Source organism: Chelonoidis abingdonii, chromosome 14 (assembly GCF_003597395.2).
Source record: "Chelonoidis abingdonii isolate Lonesome George chromosome 14, CheloAbing_2.0, whole genome shotgun sequence".
Taxonomy (NCBI): Eukaryota; Metazoa; Chordata; order Testudines; family Testudinidae; genus Chelonoidis; species Chelonoidis abingdonii.
Window position 1 is genome coordinate 17,082,582 of NC_133782.1, and position 18,504 is coordinate 17,101,085.

General features: G+C 44.6%; 1 protein-coding gene and 1 pseudogene across 1 annotated transcript in view; one reads left to right on the forward strand and one right to left on the reverse strand.

Annotated features, from left to right (window-relative positions):
* Positions 1–312: 312 nt before the first annotated feature.
* Positions 313–18,504, forward strand: part of B4GALT5 (beta-1,4-galactosyltransferase 5) — an 80,278-nt gene continuing 62,086 nt past the window's right edge. The window contains exon 1 of the mRNA XM_032804020.2: positions 313–581. Within this exon, the coding sequence (XP_032659911.1) occupies positions 464–581 (118 nt within the window). The 5' untranslated portion in view covers positions 313–463. The remainder of the gene's footprint in view (positions 582–18,504) is intronic.
* LOC142047745 (uncharacterized) lies at positions 6,568–8,693 on the reverse strand (annotated as a pseudogene).

Sequence of the window (18,504 nt, forward strand, 5' to 3'; positions counted from 1 at the left end):
GTTTTCAGGGAGTCCCTGAATTCTGCAGTGTAAACTGACTTTAGTTTGTGGACATCCGCTGAGTGTTTCATTATAAAACAAGGGGTGTTTGCAAATGGTTCCCAGTACTGCAGTGTAGGCAGAAAGGACATCGCAGATGATCCCTAGTCGTACTGCAGTATAGGCTAAGGGGCGCTTGTGGCGTGTCCCAGTTCTGCAGAGTGGGCAGAGGGAAAGTTGGGGCGGGTCCTTATTCTGCAGTGTCGCCGGAGCGGAGTTTGCAGACGGTCCCTGCTCCGCCGCCTCTCTCCGGCCCCGCCCGCCCCGCGCGCCGGTGCCGTTCCGCGGGGGGAGCGCAGCCGGCTCCTCATTCATGCGGCGGGGCTGGCAGCTGGCGGCGGCTGATCGGCCGTAGAGCGCGGAGCCGCCCCCTCCCCGCCTGTGAGTGGCCGCGGGCTCGGGCAGGCGGATCGGATCGGGGGCCATGCGGTGGCTCCGGGGGGCCCGGCGGCTGCTGCCCCGACGCTCGCTGGTGGCCCTGCTCTTCCTCTTCTCGCTCTCCTCCTCCTTCCTCTACTTCGTCTATGTGGCGCCCGGCATCGGTGAGAGGCCGCGGGGGGCTCCGGCGCGGGGGCCTGCACGCATTGGGCTGGGGGGGGGTCGCTTATGGCCCTGCTCCTCCCCCCGGCTCACGCGGGCGGGATCGCCCCCCCCTCCCGGAGCGGGCCGGGGCAGCGGCAGGGCCGGGCGGGATCGGGGCCAACCCCGCGTCATCCGCGCCAACCAGAAACTTCCAGAGAGGCTCGTTCCCCCCTCGGAGTCCCTGCATCGTCCTGCTTTGGCCCGGTTCTGACACCGCCCAGGGCTGGCCGGCACCTGGCACCTCCGGGGGCGTGTGGTGTGACAGAGACCCGGCTGTGCAGGGAGTGGGGCTAAGCAGGCAGCTGTGGGGGTTGCCCCCGAGGCTTCTCAACGTCTTGGGGAAAGGCCGCCCAAGGAGGTGGTTTCTGCTCGTACAGTTTTAGCCGGGGGTAGCTAATGGGGTAAAAATGCGGGGAGGGCAGGAATGCTCCGTAATCCACCCTAGAACTTGGGGTGGCTTTTTTTTTTTTTTTTTTTCAAAATAGAAAAATGACACAACCTCTATGTCTGGTGTATTCCCTCGTGCCAAGGGGCGGGGAGAGCATTGGAAGAGGAAGCAAGTTTGTAAAGCCAAGGAGCAATGACACCATTTTCCCTTTCAAACTGCCGTCCACTAAACAGCTATTAGCTATGTGCAATTAGACCTTTCCTAATTCAGTCTGGTGACTAGGGGTCTTACTGCTAACTACCGCGTTATGAAAATGGTAATTGTTTGTTTTTAAAAAACCAAGAATGCTGTATTTCCAGATGTCTAGTTTGACAAGTTTAGTTTCTAATCCAGTACATGGTACACTAGGTATATCTTGTGAAAGAGTGAACGTACTACTTCAGAGACCACACCACATCCTGATAAGCCTTTTCTGAGAAAAGGACTCAGACAGTTTTCTTATGTTTTGTACATAAGCTGGTCTAGTCTAGTGCAAGCTATTGATCTGAAAATTCATGGTGTTTTGCACCTTCTTATGTGAACAGATTAAAATCATGTTAGAAATGAAATACAACTGCTATGCTTACTTAGCAGTTCTGAGAGTGTCCTGGGTTGATGGTCAAGCTTTCTGTAGAAATCAGTTATAGAAAGTTAGTGTTTTCATCACCTTCAGCATACTTTAGAACACCTGCTGTTTCTAACATGCGGAACTGATCCTTAGGGGTTTAGGTGCTGTTGGTATAATATGAAAACCGGAGGGAGGGAGATATGTTCCCTATGTGTATTAAAGTTAGTAGCTGTAAATTAAGCCTTGGAGACTTCAGGTGCCTAATGGAGCATAGATTAACATGACCATAAATTTGTATTATTAATCCATTATTTTCTTCTTTTTGGTTAACATGCAGTTTGGTTTCAGTAATTGAAAATATTTCTTCTATTGGCTTATAAGTAGATCATGAACTTTTTGATAACAGAATATGGAAATCAAAAGAAGCCCATTTATATAAAAAACCTGTAAAGTATATGTCATACATTATTCCAGCCTTGCAAAATTCTACTTTTCCTCTGACCTAGGACAAATATTTTTTTTGATAATTCAGAATATATTATTCACTTATCAATCCACCTTGCTAAAGGATGGGCTGGTAATTACACAATTTTCCAAGGCTGCATTACTTCTGGTTTCTGAACGCTAGTTGAGTTTGGGCACTCATTTATGGCCTGCTGTGGGTTAAATTCTGAGGCCTCTGATTTCCTGTTTATTGGAGAGTTCACTGTAAATGAGTTAAGCATTATCAAAAAAGTGTTAATGGTTTAAACTCCTTCCAGCAGAAACCTTCTCCTCGTTCTTGGAATGTCTTCGTGTGAAGTGTATACTGTCTTCTAAGGAGCTAAAACAGGGGTAGGCAACCTATGGCACGGGTGCCGAAGGCAGCACGTGAGCTGATTTTCAGTGGCACTCACAGTGCCTGGGTCCTGGCCACCGGTCCAGGGAGGGGGGGCTCTGCATTTTATTTAATGTTAAATGAAGCTTCTTAAACATTTTAAAAACCTTATTTACTTTACATACAACAATAGTTTAGTTATATATTATAGACTTATAGAAAGAGACCTTCTAAGAACGTTAAAATGTATTAGCAGCACGCAGAACCTTAAATTAGAGTGAATGAATGAAGGCTTGGCACAGCACTTCTGAAAGGTTGCCGACCACTGAGCTAAAACTTCCTTCTTGCTAGTCAGCCATAGTGTACCACACACATGCATGATGAAATGGACATCCACCCACCAAAATGCTATGGCTAGTAAAGTACACCAAAAATGTTGTCTGAGTTCCATCAGAATCCTTTAATGTCCTGTTTTTTTTCCTAAAACCTTATTCTTACCTGGGGCTTGGGTAGCAATGATGGCCTGTCTTTCTGTTCTATCCACTATAGAAATCTACACCGCTACCTGGGAGTTTGGTATGCACATTTACCAGCATGACTTTCTTGACTTGGTAACTAGACCTAATGCTCTTAGGGAGGGGAGTTCTGCAATCATTGGTAAATTATAAAATTCCAAAATGACAATGTGGAAGCAATACAGAAGTACTATCTAGCTCTTATTTTGGGAGAGTCTGAAGTGATGAGGAAGGGCTTGGGGAAAGTTAATATTGCTGTGTCTCTAGTTCTTAAGTAACTGTGCTGTAGTTGTTAATAGCTCTTCTGCATGGGGAGTGAAATAAAACTGTGTAAATATTTTTATTCTGTAACTCTAACAATATTTGAAACATCTGAGGGTTTCTTATTCAAAGGATTGAGCTCGGTCTGTTTTTTCTTCTTACTCTGTGAAGAATCTGGAGAAGTTTTTGTACTAGTTTTAGCCCCTGTTGGTTGCCTCAGTCAAGAGCGGTTGAGAGAGATCTTGCACTCAGTCAGCTAAAGAATATAAAAGGTGGGGCTGATCTGCTGAATGTTTAATCAAATACACCGTTGTATTGTATTGTTTTGTAGTCTGTATTTGAATAAAAATATAGGAGTAGAGTAACCTGCAGTCTTGACCACAAATTCTAGATGATTGGTGAATGCAGATTATTTTAGGGAAGGGTTTGGGTTCTTTTCCTCTTGTTCTTGCTGTTTTTTCTGAAACGAATAAACTTTTTGTGTACATGTTTCTGGATTGCTTATTATGAGTGTTTAGGCTTGGATTCCCAGTTTTCAACTAGGGAAAAGGAGAGTTCAGTCCAAAGAGCAGGGTTGCTCTAGGTTCATTTTTGTTATCTTTTCTTCAGAAGTAGTGGAGGAACTCATGACTTCTAGGGCGTGACTTCTGGGTTCTGCTCAGTGTGTACATGCACTACAAATTAGACTTCATCTAAAACTTAACAGGGTTTTAAGTGTACAGTGTTGCACATACAGTACTTGTGCTTTCTAAATGCCTTTGTTTGAAGTGTGCCAGCCATCTGTTTACATTAGACTATAGTTATTTCTCCTAATGAGACCTGTTATTGCAACATAGGGTACGTCTACACTATGAAATTAGGTCAAATTTATAGAAGTTGGTTTTTTAGAAATTGTTTTTATACAGTCGATTGTGTGTGTTCCCACACAAAATGCTCCAAGTGCATGAAGTCGGCAGACTGCGTCCGTAGTACCAAGGCTAGAGTTGACTTCTGGAACGTGAACTGAGGGTAGCTAACCCACAGTTTCTACAGTCTCCGCCGCCCATTGGAATTCTGGTTTGAGATTCCAACGTCTGATGGGGCAAAAACAGTGTTGTGGGTGGTTCTGGGTACATGTCGTCAGGCCCCGCTCTCCCTCCTTCCCTCTGTGAAAGCAACGGCAGACAATCATTTCACGCCTTTTTTCCTGGGTTACCTGAGCAGATACCATACCATGACAAGCATGGAGCCCCCTCAGCTCACCGTCACTGTAAGTCTCCTGGGTGCTGGCGGACGTGGGACTGCATTGCTACACAGCAGCAGCTCATTGCCTTTTGGCAGCAGATGGTGCGTTACGACTGGTAGCCATTATCGTCTTATTCCTGGGTGCCCTTTTAACCAACCTCAGTGAGGTCAGTTGGAGCGCCTGGGCAGACATAGGAGTGACTCAACCAGGTCATTCCTATCTTCTGCCGATCACGTGACGGTGGCTAGCAGTCCTACTGCACCATCTGCTGCCAGACTAAAAATGTAAAGAGTAGATGGAGTGAATCAAAACAAGAAATAGACCCAATTTGTTTTGTATTCATTTGCTTGCTCCCTCCCTGAAATCAACAGCCTGCTAAACCCAGTGTTTTGAGTTCAATCCTTGAGGGGCCGTTCTGTGTGACAGTTGTTTGTGTTTCTCCTTGATGCAAAGCCACTCCCTTTGTGGATTTTAATTCTCTGTAAGCCATGTCGTCAGTCGCCCCTCCCTCTGTCAGATCAGACAATCGTTTTGTGCCTTTTTTCAGCCCAGACGCCATAGCACTGGGATCCTGGGGCCCGCTCAGATCACTGCAGCAAGTATGATCATTGCAAACACCATGCGCATTATCCTGGAATATATGCAGAACCAGAACCTGCCAAAGCAAAACCAGGCGAGGAGGCGATGGCAGCGTGCTGATGAGGACGAGGACATAGACATGGACACAGACTTCTCACAAAGTATGGGCCCCGGCAGTGTGCACCTCATGGTGTTAATGGGGCAGGTTCATGCTGTGGAACGCCGATTCTGGGCCCGGGAAACAAGCACAGACTGGTGGGACCGTATAGTGTTGCAGGTCTAGGACAATTCCCAGTGGCTACAAAACTTTTGCATGCATAAGGGCACTTTCATGGAACTTTGTGACTTGCTTTCTCTGCCCTGAAGTACCAGAATACCAAGATGAGAGCAGCCCTCACAGTTGAGAAGCGAGTGGCAATAGCCCTGTGGAAGCTTGCAACGTCACACAGCTACTGGTCAGTCGAGCATCAATTTGGAGTAGGCAAATCTATTGTGAGGGCTGCTGTGATGCAATTAGCCAATGCAATCAAAGAGCTGCCGATATCAAAGGTAGTGACTCTGGGAAATGTGCAGGTCAGAGTGAATGGCTTTGCTGCAATGGGATTCCCTAACTGTGATGGGGTGATAGACGGAACCCATATCTCTATCTTGGCACTGGAGCACCAAGTCAGCGAGTACATAAACCAAAAGGGGTACTTTTCAATGGTGCTGCAAGCACTGGTGGATCACAAGGGACGTTTCACCAACATCAACGTGGGATGGCTGGGAAAGGTACATGACACTCACGTCTTCAGGAACTCTGGTCTGTTTCAAAAGCTGCAGGAAGGGGCTTTCTTCCCAGACCAGAAAATAACCATTGGGGATATTGAAATGCCTATAGTTACCCTTGGGGACCCAGCCTACCTCTTAATGCCATGGCTTATGAAGCTGTACACAGGCAGCATGGACAGTAGTCAGGAGCTGTTCAACTATAGGCTTAGCAAGTGCAGAATGGTGGTAGAATGTGCATTTGGACATTTAAAAGCACGCTGGTGCAGTTTACTGACTCGGATAGACCTCAGCCAAACCAGTATTCCCATTGTTATTACTGCTTGCTGAGTGCCACAGAATATCTGTGAGAGTAAGGGGGAGACATTTATGGTGGGGTGGGAGGTTGAGGCAAATCGCCTGGCTGCTGATTACGTGCAGCCAGACACCAAGGCGGTTAGAAGAGTACAGGAGGACATGGTGTGCATAAGAGAAGCTTTGAAAAGCAGTTTCATGATTGGCCAGGCTACGGTGTGAAAGTTCTGGTTTTCTCCTTGATGATCCCCTCCACCCCACCCCCCCCATCTTGGTTCACTCTACTTCCCTGTAAGCTAGCCACCCTCCCCTCCCTGCTTCGATCACTGCTTGCAGAGGCAATAAAGTCATTATTGCTTCATATTCATGCATTCTTTATTAATTCATCACACAAATAGGAGGATAACTGCCAAGGTAGCCCGGGTGGGGTAGGGGAGGAGGGAAGCACTGGGTGGGGTGGGGGAGGAGGGAAGGACAAGGCCACACTGCACTCTAAAACTTAAAAAAATTAAACTTTTTGAAGGCCAGCCTTCTGTTGCTTGGGCAATCCTCTGGGGTGGAGTGGCTGGAGGCCCCCCCACTGCATCCTTGGGCGTCTGGGTGAGGAGGCTATGGAACTTGGGGAGGAGGGCTGTTGGTTACGCAGGGGCTGTAGCGATGGTCTGTGCTCCTGCTGCCTTTCCTGCAGCTCAGCCATATGCTGGAGCATATGAGTTTGATCTTCCAGCAGCTTAAACATCCACTCTTGCCTTCTATCAGCAAGCTGACATTACTTATTCTCTTCAGGCTGCCACTTGTCCTCACGTTGATATTGTGCTTTCCTGCACTCTAACATTGTCTGCCTCCACACATTCTGCTGTGCTCTGTCAGTGTAGGAGGATAGCAGGAGCTCGGAGAACATTTCATCCCAGGTGTGTTTTTTTCGCCTTCTGATCTTCGCTAGCCCCTGGGAAGGAGAAACATTTGCAGCTGGTGGAGGAAAAGGTAGAGTGATAGATAAAAAGACACATTTTAGAGAACAGTGGGTACGCTCTCTTTCATGTTAAACCTTGCTGTTCACATTACACAGCATGTGCTTTTGTTACAAGCTGGCATTTTGCCTCTTGTATTGAGGGCCTGCTGGTTTGGAGTGAGAGATCACTCACGCTTCACCCCTCCCCCCCATCGCGTGGCTAACAGCAGGGAAATTTCTGTTCAGCAGTAGCCGAGCAAGAACGGGCACCTCTGAATGTCCCCTTAATAAAAGCACCCTATTTCAACCAGGTGACCATGAATGAGATCACTCTCCTGAGGATAACACAGCGAGATACAGAATGGATGTTGTTTGAATGCCAGCAAACACCAGGACCATACGCTTCCTGCCATGCTTTGTTATGCAGTGATTCCCGACTAAGTGCTACTGGCCTGGCGTGGTAAAGTGTCCTACCATGGCGGACGGAATAAGGCCACCCTCCCCAGAAGCCTTTGGCAAAAGCTTTGGGAGTACATCCAGGAGAGCTTTATGGAGATGTCTCTGGAGGATTTCCGCTCCATCCCTATACACGTTAACAGACTTTTCCAGTAGCTGTACTGGCCGCAAATGCCAGGGCCAATTAATCGTTAAACATGCTTGCTTTTAAACTGTGTGTAACATTTACAAAGGTACACTCGCCAGAGGTCTCTTCTCTGCCTTCAAGGTCTGGGAGCACGCCTTGGAAGGGGTTGGGAGTTACTGGCTCCAGGTCCAGGGTGAGAAACATATCTTGGCTGTTGGGGAAACTGGTTTCGCCGCTTCCTTGCTGTGAGCTATCTTCAGTCTCTTCATCATCATCTTCCTCATCCCCAAAACCCGTTTCCGTGTTGTGTGATTCTCCATTGACAGAGTCAAAGCACAAGGTTGGGGTAATGGTGGCTGCACCCCCTAGCATGGCATGCAGCTCGTCATAGAAGCGGCATGTTCGGGGCTCTGATCCGGAGTGGTTGTTTGCCTCTCTGGTTTTTTGATAGGCTTGCCTGAGCTCCTTAATTTTCATGCTGCCCTGCTTTCCGTCCCTGTTATGGCCTCTGTCCTTCATGCCCTTTGAAACTTTTTCTAATGTTTTGGCATTTCGTTTACTGGAATGGAGTTCAGCTAGTATGGGTTCGTCTCCCCATATGGCGAGCAGAATCCCATACCTCCCATTCGGTCTATGCTGGAGCTCTTTTGTGATCCTGGGACTCGATCATGGTCACCTCTGCTGATGAGATCTGCACTCACCTGTACTCTGCCATGCTGGCCAAACAGGAAATGAGATTCAAAAGTTTGCAGGCCTTTTCCTGTCTACCTGGCCAGTGCATCTGAGTTGAGAGCGCTGTCCAGAGCGGTCACAATGGAGCACTCTGGGATAGCTCCCGGAGGCCAGTACCATCAAATTGGGTCCACATTACCCCAAATTCGACCCGGCAAGGCCGATTTCAGTGCTAATTCCCTCGTCGGAGGTGGAGTAAAGAAATCGATTTAAAGAGACCTTTAAGTCAAAAAAAAAAAAAAAAAAAAAAAAAAAAAAGTCGTTGTGTGGACTGGTCCAGGCTTAAATCGAGGTAATGCTGCTAAATTCGACCTAAAATCGTAGTATAGACCAGGCCTAACAGATTTATTTGGGCATAATCTTTCGTGGGTAAAAAGTCTCTTCTTCAGATGCATGGAGTGAAAGTTACAGACGTAGGCATTATGTGTCATTCTGTAATGCCTGCATCTGTAACTTTCATACCATGCATCTGAAGAAGTGATGCTTTTTACCCACGAAAGCTTATGCCCAAATAAATCCGTTAGTCTTTAAGGTGCCACCGGACTCCTTGTTGTTTTTTTTGTGGATACAGACTAACACGGCTACCCTCCTGATACTTGACACCAGGACAAAAACTGTGTAAACTCTGATCTGATCCTGTATCATCATTGTTGACTAGACCTACTGACCTCAACTGATCAAAATTGCAAACCTTGAACCTGAGAGTTAAGTTTTAAAATCAAGAATTAACTGTATTAACAAGTATTGCAGTGTTAGAGATATCACTATCCCTTTGTTTTTTTGGTCTTAATTGCTTTATTGTCTCAAAAACCAGGAGCAATGAAGTTGGTTAATTCTACTTGGGCCTATGCTTCTAGATAAGAGTTTCTCAACTGATGGATCATGACCCCCAAGGGGGTCACAAAAGGCAATTGGGGGGGGGTCATGAGGCATTGAAAATTGTATTATCTAAAGCAAAGAAAATTTTGTTTCCCCTCTCCCCTCATGCACTGACCCGTCAAGATCAAGTACTTTTTGTCAACTTTTTGAAACATGCATACAGATTAATTGTCCAGGCTTATCATTATGTGTACATCTTTGATTTGTACAGTAAATGTGGGAGGTCCTGAAAATATTGGACTTTGAATAAAGGGCTGCCTGCTCTAGAAAGGGTGAAAAACACTGTTCTAGGTTAATTCCAAAATCTTGAGACAAAAAGAATAATTCATTGGCACTAATGAGGCTAATAAATGACTAGCATCCTCAGGTACTGGACCAAGTTTTGTAGAAAACACCAAAATTCTGCAAATTGTGTACATTAAAGCAATACTTAATAGTTGATCACATTTTAAAACCACTGGTAAGGATACTCCTAATTCTAAAGGAGATGTAAGCCCATGCTTAGGGAATGGGGTTAGTATTGCCAATTCCAGGGTCAAAAATCAGAAAGTAGTCTTGAAAGTCCTGTCTTTTGGGTAGGCGAGGCTGTTGGCAGCAGAGAAGCTGAGTGCTCACCCATATCTTAAAATTTTATTCTGTCATCCATCACCATAGCATCTGAGAACATTCAAGGTAACATCAGCAGAAACAGTGAAGTTCCTGAGGTGTCTCTTCTTCCCCTCCTCCCCTCCCACTTTTGGAATGACAATGGGGGAGTCCGCCTACCTGTTGTCATCAATACCATATGTGTGCAGGGAAGCGTTTTGAGACTGTCTTCCCTAGTTAGTCTGGATGGGGAGTCCTGCCTGGCGGCAAGATAAAACTGTTAATGTGGTCTCATGCTCTTGTGTAGCATGAGCTGAGGACCCCACTTCTGACCATGTGCGCCCTCCTCCCCTCGAAACATCTCCGTGTTTATCGGATCACCCTCATGTGTCTGGAATACTAGATGAATGCGTGCTTTAGAAATAAAGGTAAACCCACCCCCTCTCCTCTGCAACTAACTAGGCATTGTCTGAGATGCAAGAATTACTTGAGAGAATTTGGTAGGATTTGATCCCCTCTCACCCTCGGTGCAAGGAGACACTTTCCAGGAGATGCACTTCTCTGCTTTCTCCAACTCTCCATCTCTTCCACTCCCAGCCATGTTCTTTTCTTGTATGTTACCTGGCTTCCTATAACTCTCTCTCCTGGTTGTCCCCTGGGATCTCTCTGGATGCTGCTGCCCTCAGTGTCCATTCCTCAGGCCTCCCTTTTTCCAGTTGCCAGAGAATCTTAAGATCTCAGTGTTCTAGCCCCCTTCCGTTAAACAGAATGTTGGAGGTTGCCTGTTTATGCTGTGGCTAGCAGGAGGGCAGGATTCAACTGTAAATCCTCCAGCTGTCACCAGTGCACATGCAAATTAGGTGCACAGCTGTACATACGTTAATTCACTAAAGTTCTTGAAAATTTCACCGTTTAGTCTTGACTGCTCTAAAGAATTTCTAATGAAAATTTTCCACCATTGTCATTGGTTCAACTGCACTGGTGTGAGCCATACTGGGGGGCTTTGTGTAGATGGGCTGCTAGTACAATGTCAGTTAAATGTGCTCCGATGAGATTTAATTGGGACAATGGTGAAAAAACTGGGGCTGTCGAACTATTAAAGATATTCACAACCATGAGATTAAAGAAATAGTCATGATTAATCATAGTTTAATCACACAGTTAAACAGTAATAGAATATCAGTTCAAATTTATAATAATCTTTATGAATATTCTCTACATTTTCAAATATTGATTTCAGTTACAACACAGAATACAAATATCAGAGGGGTAGCCGTGTTAGTCTGGATCTGTAAAAGCAGCAGAGAATCCTGTGGCACCTTATAGACTAACAGACGTTTTTGGAGCGTGAGCTTCGTGGGTGAAACCACTTCGTTCAGACGCAGTAGTGGAAATTCCAGGGCAGGTATATATACTTAGCAAAGCAGCTAGAGATACGAGGTTAGTTCAGTTCGGGAGGGTGAGGCCCTGTTCTGAGTAGAGGTGTGAAAACCAAGGAGGCAGAAAACTGGTTCTGTAATTGGCAAGCCATTCACAGTCTTTGTTGGCCAAGCTGATAGTGTCAAATTTGCAAAATGAACTTGAAACAGCAGTTTCTCTTTGAGAGTCTGGTCCTGCAAGTTTTTTGCGTGCAGGATAGCCACCTTAAGTCTGCTATAGTTGTGGCCAGGGAGGTTGAAGTGCTCTCCTACAGGTTTTTGTATATTGCCATTCTGATATCTGATTGTGTCCATGATCCTTTTCGTAGTGCGACTGTCCAGTTGGCCGATGTACATACAGAGGGGCATTGCTGGCATATGAGCGTCATATTAACATTGCGTGGACGTGCAGGTGAATTGAACCAGTGATGGTATGGTCTGATCCTGGTTAGGTCTATGATGTTCGCTGGTGTAGATATGTGGAGAGTGGCATCGAGTTTGTTGCATGGATTGTTTCTGAGCTAGAGTGCTATGTACGGTGTGCATTGACTGGTGAGAATAACGTTTGCAGTTGGCAGGTTGTCCTGTGGCAAGGATTGGCCTGCCACCAGACCCGTGAAAGTGTGGATCATTGTCCAGGATGGGTTGTAGATCCTGAGGATGGTTGGAGGGGTTTTAGCTGGGGCGTATGTGATGGGCCTGGAGTCCTGTTGGTTTCTTTCTGGGTTTGTCTTGCGTAGGAGGCTTCTGGTACACGCCTGGCTCTGTTTGATCTGTTGTCCTAAATTTCCTCGGCGGGTTGTAGTTTGTGAGCAATGCTTGGTGGAAGAATTTGTAGGTGTTGTCTCTGTCTGAGGGGTTAGAGCAGATGCTGTACCTCAGTGCTTGGTGTAGACATGGATCGTGTGGATGTGCCCGGATGGAAGCTGAGGCATGAAGGTAGGCTACGGTCGGTAGATTTTGATATAGAGTGTGTTAATGGTGACCCTCCTTTATTGCACGTGGTGTCTAGAAGTGGATCTCCAGTGTAGATTGGCAGCTGAGTTGATGGTGGGTGAAGTTGTTGAAATCGGGTGGAATTTTCTAGAGTTTCTTCCATGGGTCCAGATGATGAAGCATGTTCATCATTGTAGCGTAGGTAGAGAAGGGGGTGAGTAGACGAGGAGCTGAGAAGCGTTGTTCAGGGTCAGCCATAACAATATGGCGTATTGTGGGCCATGCGGTGCCATACAGTGCCATGGCAACCGCATGAAAGCAACCAACAGGACTCACTGGCCATCACATACAGCCCCCAGCTAAAACCCTCAAGCATCATCAGGGATCTACAACCCCATCTGACAATGACTCCCACTACTTTCACGGGTCCTTCGGGTGGCAGGCCAATCCTGCCCACGCAACCTTGCAACCTGAAACGTATTCTGCACCAGTCAACTGCAACACCGTACATAGGCAACTAGCTCAGGACCAATCCATGCCAACCTGATGACCACTGCGCCACATATCTACACCAGCGACACCATCATAAGGAACCTAACCAGATCAGCCATACATACTGGTTCATTTCACCTGCACGTCCACAATGTAACATACGCCATATATGCCAGAATGCCCCTTGCTATGTACAAATCGCCAAACTGGACCAGGTCACTACGGAAAAGATAAATTGGAACAAACAGATATCAGGAATGCATATACAAAATGTAGGAGAGCACTTAACCTCCCTGGCCAACCCTATAGCAGACCTTAAGGGTGCTATCCTGCAGCAAAAAACTTCAGGACCAGACTTCAAAGAGAAACTGCTGAAGCTTCAGTTCATTGCAAATTGACACATCAGCTCGGATCAATCAAAGAACTAGTGAATGGCTTGCCAATTACAGAACAGTTTTCTCCTCCTTGGTTATTCACACCTCTAACTGCTAGAACAGGGCCTCACCTCCCTGACTGAACATACCTGTTATCTCATAGCTTGCTTGCTAGCATATATATACTGCCCTGGAAATTTCCACTACCTGCGTCTGACGAAGTGGGTATTCACCCACGAAAGCTCACGCTCCAAAACGTCTGTTAGTCTATAAGGTGCCACAGGATTCTCTGCTGCTTTTACAGAATACAAAGTATCATAAGTGCTCACTTCATATTTTTGATTGCACTCTTTTTTTACAGTGCAAATATTTGTAATCTACAAGTCAAAGCATGAAGGGGCATAAGAAATTTTTAAAATCTAGTTAATTTGTTTTGCATTAATTGTTTGAGTTAACTGGCTAATTGCTTGTAAAATTTCCATGGGCCTAGAGTAGACAAGGCTCCAGTTGGCAAGTTCGTTGACATTCTCCTGAATTAATAGGACAATTCACACTTCCTTGGTGCTATTTAAGCTTGTTGGTGTATTTGCATGTTGACAGTTCCCATCACAACTAGAAGAGCTGTCTTTTTAGCATTGACCTTTCCTTAAGCTATTGGAAATATCTCACTGGTACAGCTCAACCAATGAGAGTATTTGTGGGAGCGAACTTCAAGTGGCTGCCACCATTTTAGGTAGTGTCTAACCCCACTCTGAACAGATCTACGCAACCATGATAGACATAGTGACAGACTTCAGGAACTCCAATCTATTTAGCTTAACAAAGAAGGTTAAAGGGTGACTTGATTACAGCCTGGTGACATGGGGGAACAAATATTTGATACTGGGCTCTTCAGTCTAGCTGATGAATAATGTGATCCAGTGGCAAGACGTTGAAGCCAGACAAATTCAGACTGGAAATAAGGTGTAAATTTGTAACAGCAAGGGTAATTAACCATTTCAACAATTGATGAAGGGTTAGAGTGGATTTCTTGATCAGTGAATTTTAAATCAAGGTTGGATGTTTTTCTACAAGGGATGCTCCAGGAATTATTTTGGGGAAGTTCTATGGCCTGTGTTATACAGGAGGTCAGACTAGTTTATCACAATGATCCTTTCTGGCCTTAGAATCTATGAACATTGTTTAAATGCTGACAGCTTTGCTAGCACTAACATTTTTGCTGTAATAGTGGGAAATCCTTAAAACAACTTCAAGCCTATATTGTTGGCACAGCTAGAGAAATGAAAGGTCAAATTCTGTCAGAAATAGACAAACTTGTCAGGTATCCATGGGGAACCTGAAGTTCTTAGGATTTGGATTTGCCCCTGTTTTTTTTCTCTGAACCATGGGTAGCCCCACCCTTTCTTGTTCTTGACAAAACATCCTTGCTCATGAAACCATCTACCCTCCTTAGCATCCTGCAAGCTAGAGCCTGCACAGAGTGAAAGAATGAATGTAAACACACCCAACCTCTAATTCTCCTTGGTACTTGAACAAAATACTCTTTGCGTGAACTCATGTGTTTAAATAAAATCTGCCTTCCCGGCCCACATAAGAACTATTTACTTCTGCTGATTGCATAAATGCAGTGGGTTTTTCTCCACCCCAGGAAGCCTGTGAATCAGGGGCAGCTCTGTTTTTTGCCGCCCCAAGCATGGCAATCAGGCAACCTTCAGCGGCATTTCTGCGAGAGGTCCACTGGTCACGCAGATTCGGCAACAGTTCTACGGGTGATCTGCCGGTCCTGCACCTTCAGCGTACCCACTGCCGAAACCGGGGGAGCGGCTGACCTCCTGCAGAAATGCTGTTGAAAGCTGCCTGACTGCCACACTCAGAGCAACTGGCAGGCCATCCCTTGCAGCTTGCTGCCCCAGGCACGTGCTTGCTGTGCTGGTGCCTGGAGCCACCCCTGCTGTGAAATTTAATGTTCAGCACTTTCGTGTCACTATCTTGTTTCTGGTTTGGAAAGGGTTATTAGAGAGAATACCACATAACCATTAATTGCTGTTGTGCATTATGCCTCATGGTAAACTGAGTGGCACAATTAACACGGATTGGTTGTTAAAGACAGAGTTTCAAAGGCCCAAAGAGCCACCATTTCATATCTGGCCTCGTTATTGAAACAGCAGTCTGTTTTTATTGACTTACGGTAAAACTACTCAGGGCAATAAATAAGTTAAAGGGATGCTAGTGAGACTCATAGGACATATTTTTGTTTATTTCTTTGAACATGTCTTATTTCAGTGTCTAGCTGATAACTTCAATCAGGGCCATAAAGCAAATGTGGTTTAAATCACAAAATGCACCTGCACTGGCTTTAACTGTGCAATAAACAAGAGAACCACACATCCATATCCTTTAGTCTGCTCCCAAAGTTCTGAAAATAGGGTTCTCCAGCTTTGTTTCCAAGTCTACGCTTGCGTCCTCCAATTAAGAATAGTGCACAGTTTCACTGGGACACATGCCCAGAAGTAAATTTGTGTAAATTGCATACATACACAGAAGCCAACACTGAAGCAGGGAGTTGTAAATCTACACACACACACCTCAAAAGCACAGATTTAGTTTGAGCTAAACAGTTTTATTTTAAGTTTTAATCTATGTTGCACTATGTGTTCCTTAACTATCACATTTTTGGTTGCTTGTTGAGCCATTGCTGTAGAAATCGGTGTGGTTTTTATGCTAGTATAGTCAAAGTGTGGCTAGTTTAGCTCTCCTAAAAATGTAGTCCTCTCTTGCAAATGCAGTTTTGAAACTTAACAGGAATTAGGGAGTAACATTCCAACTTTCTATCCCAGTTCAAAGTAATAGCAGTGCTTTCACAAATCAATTGTGGAGTCAGTTATTATTCATCCTTAGCAGTTTCACCTTAAGTTAGGAATCTCCAACAACTTGTTTTTGGTTCTCTTTCAGGATTGTTGCTACGTTGACCGTAATGCTTAGGAAATGGAGGCCTTCACACTGTAATTGTGTACTGCCTTCTGTATTCCAGAAGTGTTTTCCTTCAGATTTTACCTTTGACAAGAGGTTTTACTTTAAACCTGTGCTTGCATTGGGAGTCTCATTTGGCTGAACCTGGACATTGCAGAGAAGCTAAATCATTGGGTTAAAAAAGCCCTTTCTGTCTAGTAGAGTTGTAATTCACTTTGGTTTTACTTCTCCAAACTTAGTGGATAACAGATGTCTGCTCCAAACTCATCAGTGGGGACGCTGGTTATGGTAAAATAGCAAAGAACTTGATTTTAACATGGTAGCAAAGTTCTTGAGTGCACCTTCTCTTTTCTCTCCAGTGCTTAGACATTTTCTTTCGATAAACAGCGCAATAAAAGGGAATCTAAAATTACACAATTGCTACTAATGTGTCATTCTATAAATTGCTCTTAACCTGTTGTTGTCCTTTGCAGTAAAATGTCTCACTTAATTGTTGTCAGATGTGATACAGTTTAATTGTATAATGTATCATTTTGACAAATCTCAAATGCTCAGCAGTTAGTGGTGGAAATGTTACAGTAAGGTGGTGAGGGAAGCTGGGCATAGCTGACAAGACTTGGAGGGTTGCGATGGTAAGCATTGCCATTGGAAACAGCTCAAGAGCTATTAGCAGTGTGGAAAAGGTGAATTGTAACTTGAGCTCTGTTTTGCAGTGAGAGACAATAAGGTGAGCTGAGTCCTATAAAGAGGTGGTCAGGTTCAGCCCCTTCAGAGATAAGTGGAGATGTGAAAGAAGAATACCAGAATTATTGTGGCAGAGAAGGAGGGAAGGGCATCAGAGACATCAGTGATTGTTTCTTACCTGGAGGGGAGGAAATCTCCAGGAAATGTACCCAAGGCAAAATAAGTAATGAGGACACAAGCAGCGCTTGAGCATCCTTTGCCCCATGAGCATCAGTAATTTTGTGTGTGTTTAGTCTTCTAATTCACCATCGTCACAAATGTAGATCCAGATTAGTTGACTCCTAGGAGGTATCATTGATCACTACCTGGCCCTCTGAAAAAAGTTAAAATAAATAAGACCCCAAGCAAATCAAACAAAAAGCGCTGTACCCCCAAACAGTTTTTATACCCTGATAAAGGAACAGAACTAGATTTCCATGAAATCCACTGGGGATCTTACTATTGCCAGCTATCACTGAAATGGGCAACAGTACAAAACTCTTAGACAGAATGCTTGAGTGGTTTTAAATACTTGGTTTACCTAAGCATGCTGCTCAGTGGTAGAATTAAGAGTTAACAGATGTACTATGTTAAGCATGGCATAAGACTGACAATAAACATGATGAATAATCCCAGCTTTATGTCTTGGAGATTAATTTTAGGACTAAAGATTCTCTTCTTTTAAAAGAACATGCAACTAAGGAGACCCGCTTCAGCCATCTCTTACTATTGGGTACGAGAATTGTCTACACTACGGCCATGTTTACACACAGTTATTACAAGCATTGCTTCTGCAGCCAGTGTGTCTATAATACCCAAGTGACAGAGGATGTCAGGGCTACAGCTCTCTCTCTCTCTTTCTTAATATGCGTTAGTTGGGAGCATTCTTTTTGGGAAGGCTAAAGACTTGCATGTTTGGATACCAGGCTCAATAAAAATGTAAGTTGCTGGTGTTTTTTAATATGCCTGTTAGGTATCAGTTATGTTGAACAGTGTTATCTGACTTGGATTTCTGTTGGATGCTCAGTATTATAGGTTTAAACAGTTTAAAAATAGATATTCACTGTAGACAACTAAATATTGACAAATTTTAGAAGTGCTTATGTACAAATGCTAAAGTCTAAATACTAAGGTGGGTGAACTTGAGTGCCTGATATTAAATGAAGATCTTGGTATACTAGGCATCACAAGCTTGGTGGAGCAACGATAATCAATGTGACATAATGATACCAACATACAGAATATATGGGGATGACAGAGTGGGTCATACTGGTGTGGGAGTGGCACAATATATGAAGGAAAGAAGTCAAATATAATAAAAATCTAAATGAATCCAACTGTACTATAGAATCTCTATGGATAGAAACCGTATTCTTGAATAAAGTGTACAGCAGTAAGAATATACTACTGACCACCTGATGAAGATGGTGACTGACTGTGAAATGCTCAGAGAGATTAGAGGGGCTACAAAAACAGAAACCATGTAATAATGGGGTCTAAATTCGCTGTTATCACTCGAGAGAGATCTTGGAGTCATTGTGGATAGTTCTTGGAAAACATTTGTTCAATGTGCAGTGGCAGTCAAAAAAGCTAACAATGTTAGGAACCATTAGGAAAGGGATAGATGATAAAGCAGAAAATATCATAATACACTATATAATTCCGTGATACACCCATACCTTGAATACTGTGTGCAGTTCTGATTGCCCCATCTCAAAAAAAGATTTATTAGAATTAGAAAAGGTACACAGAAGGGCAACAACAATGATTTAGGGGTACGGAACT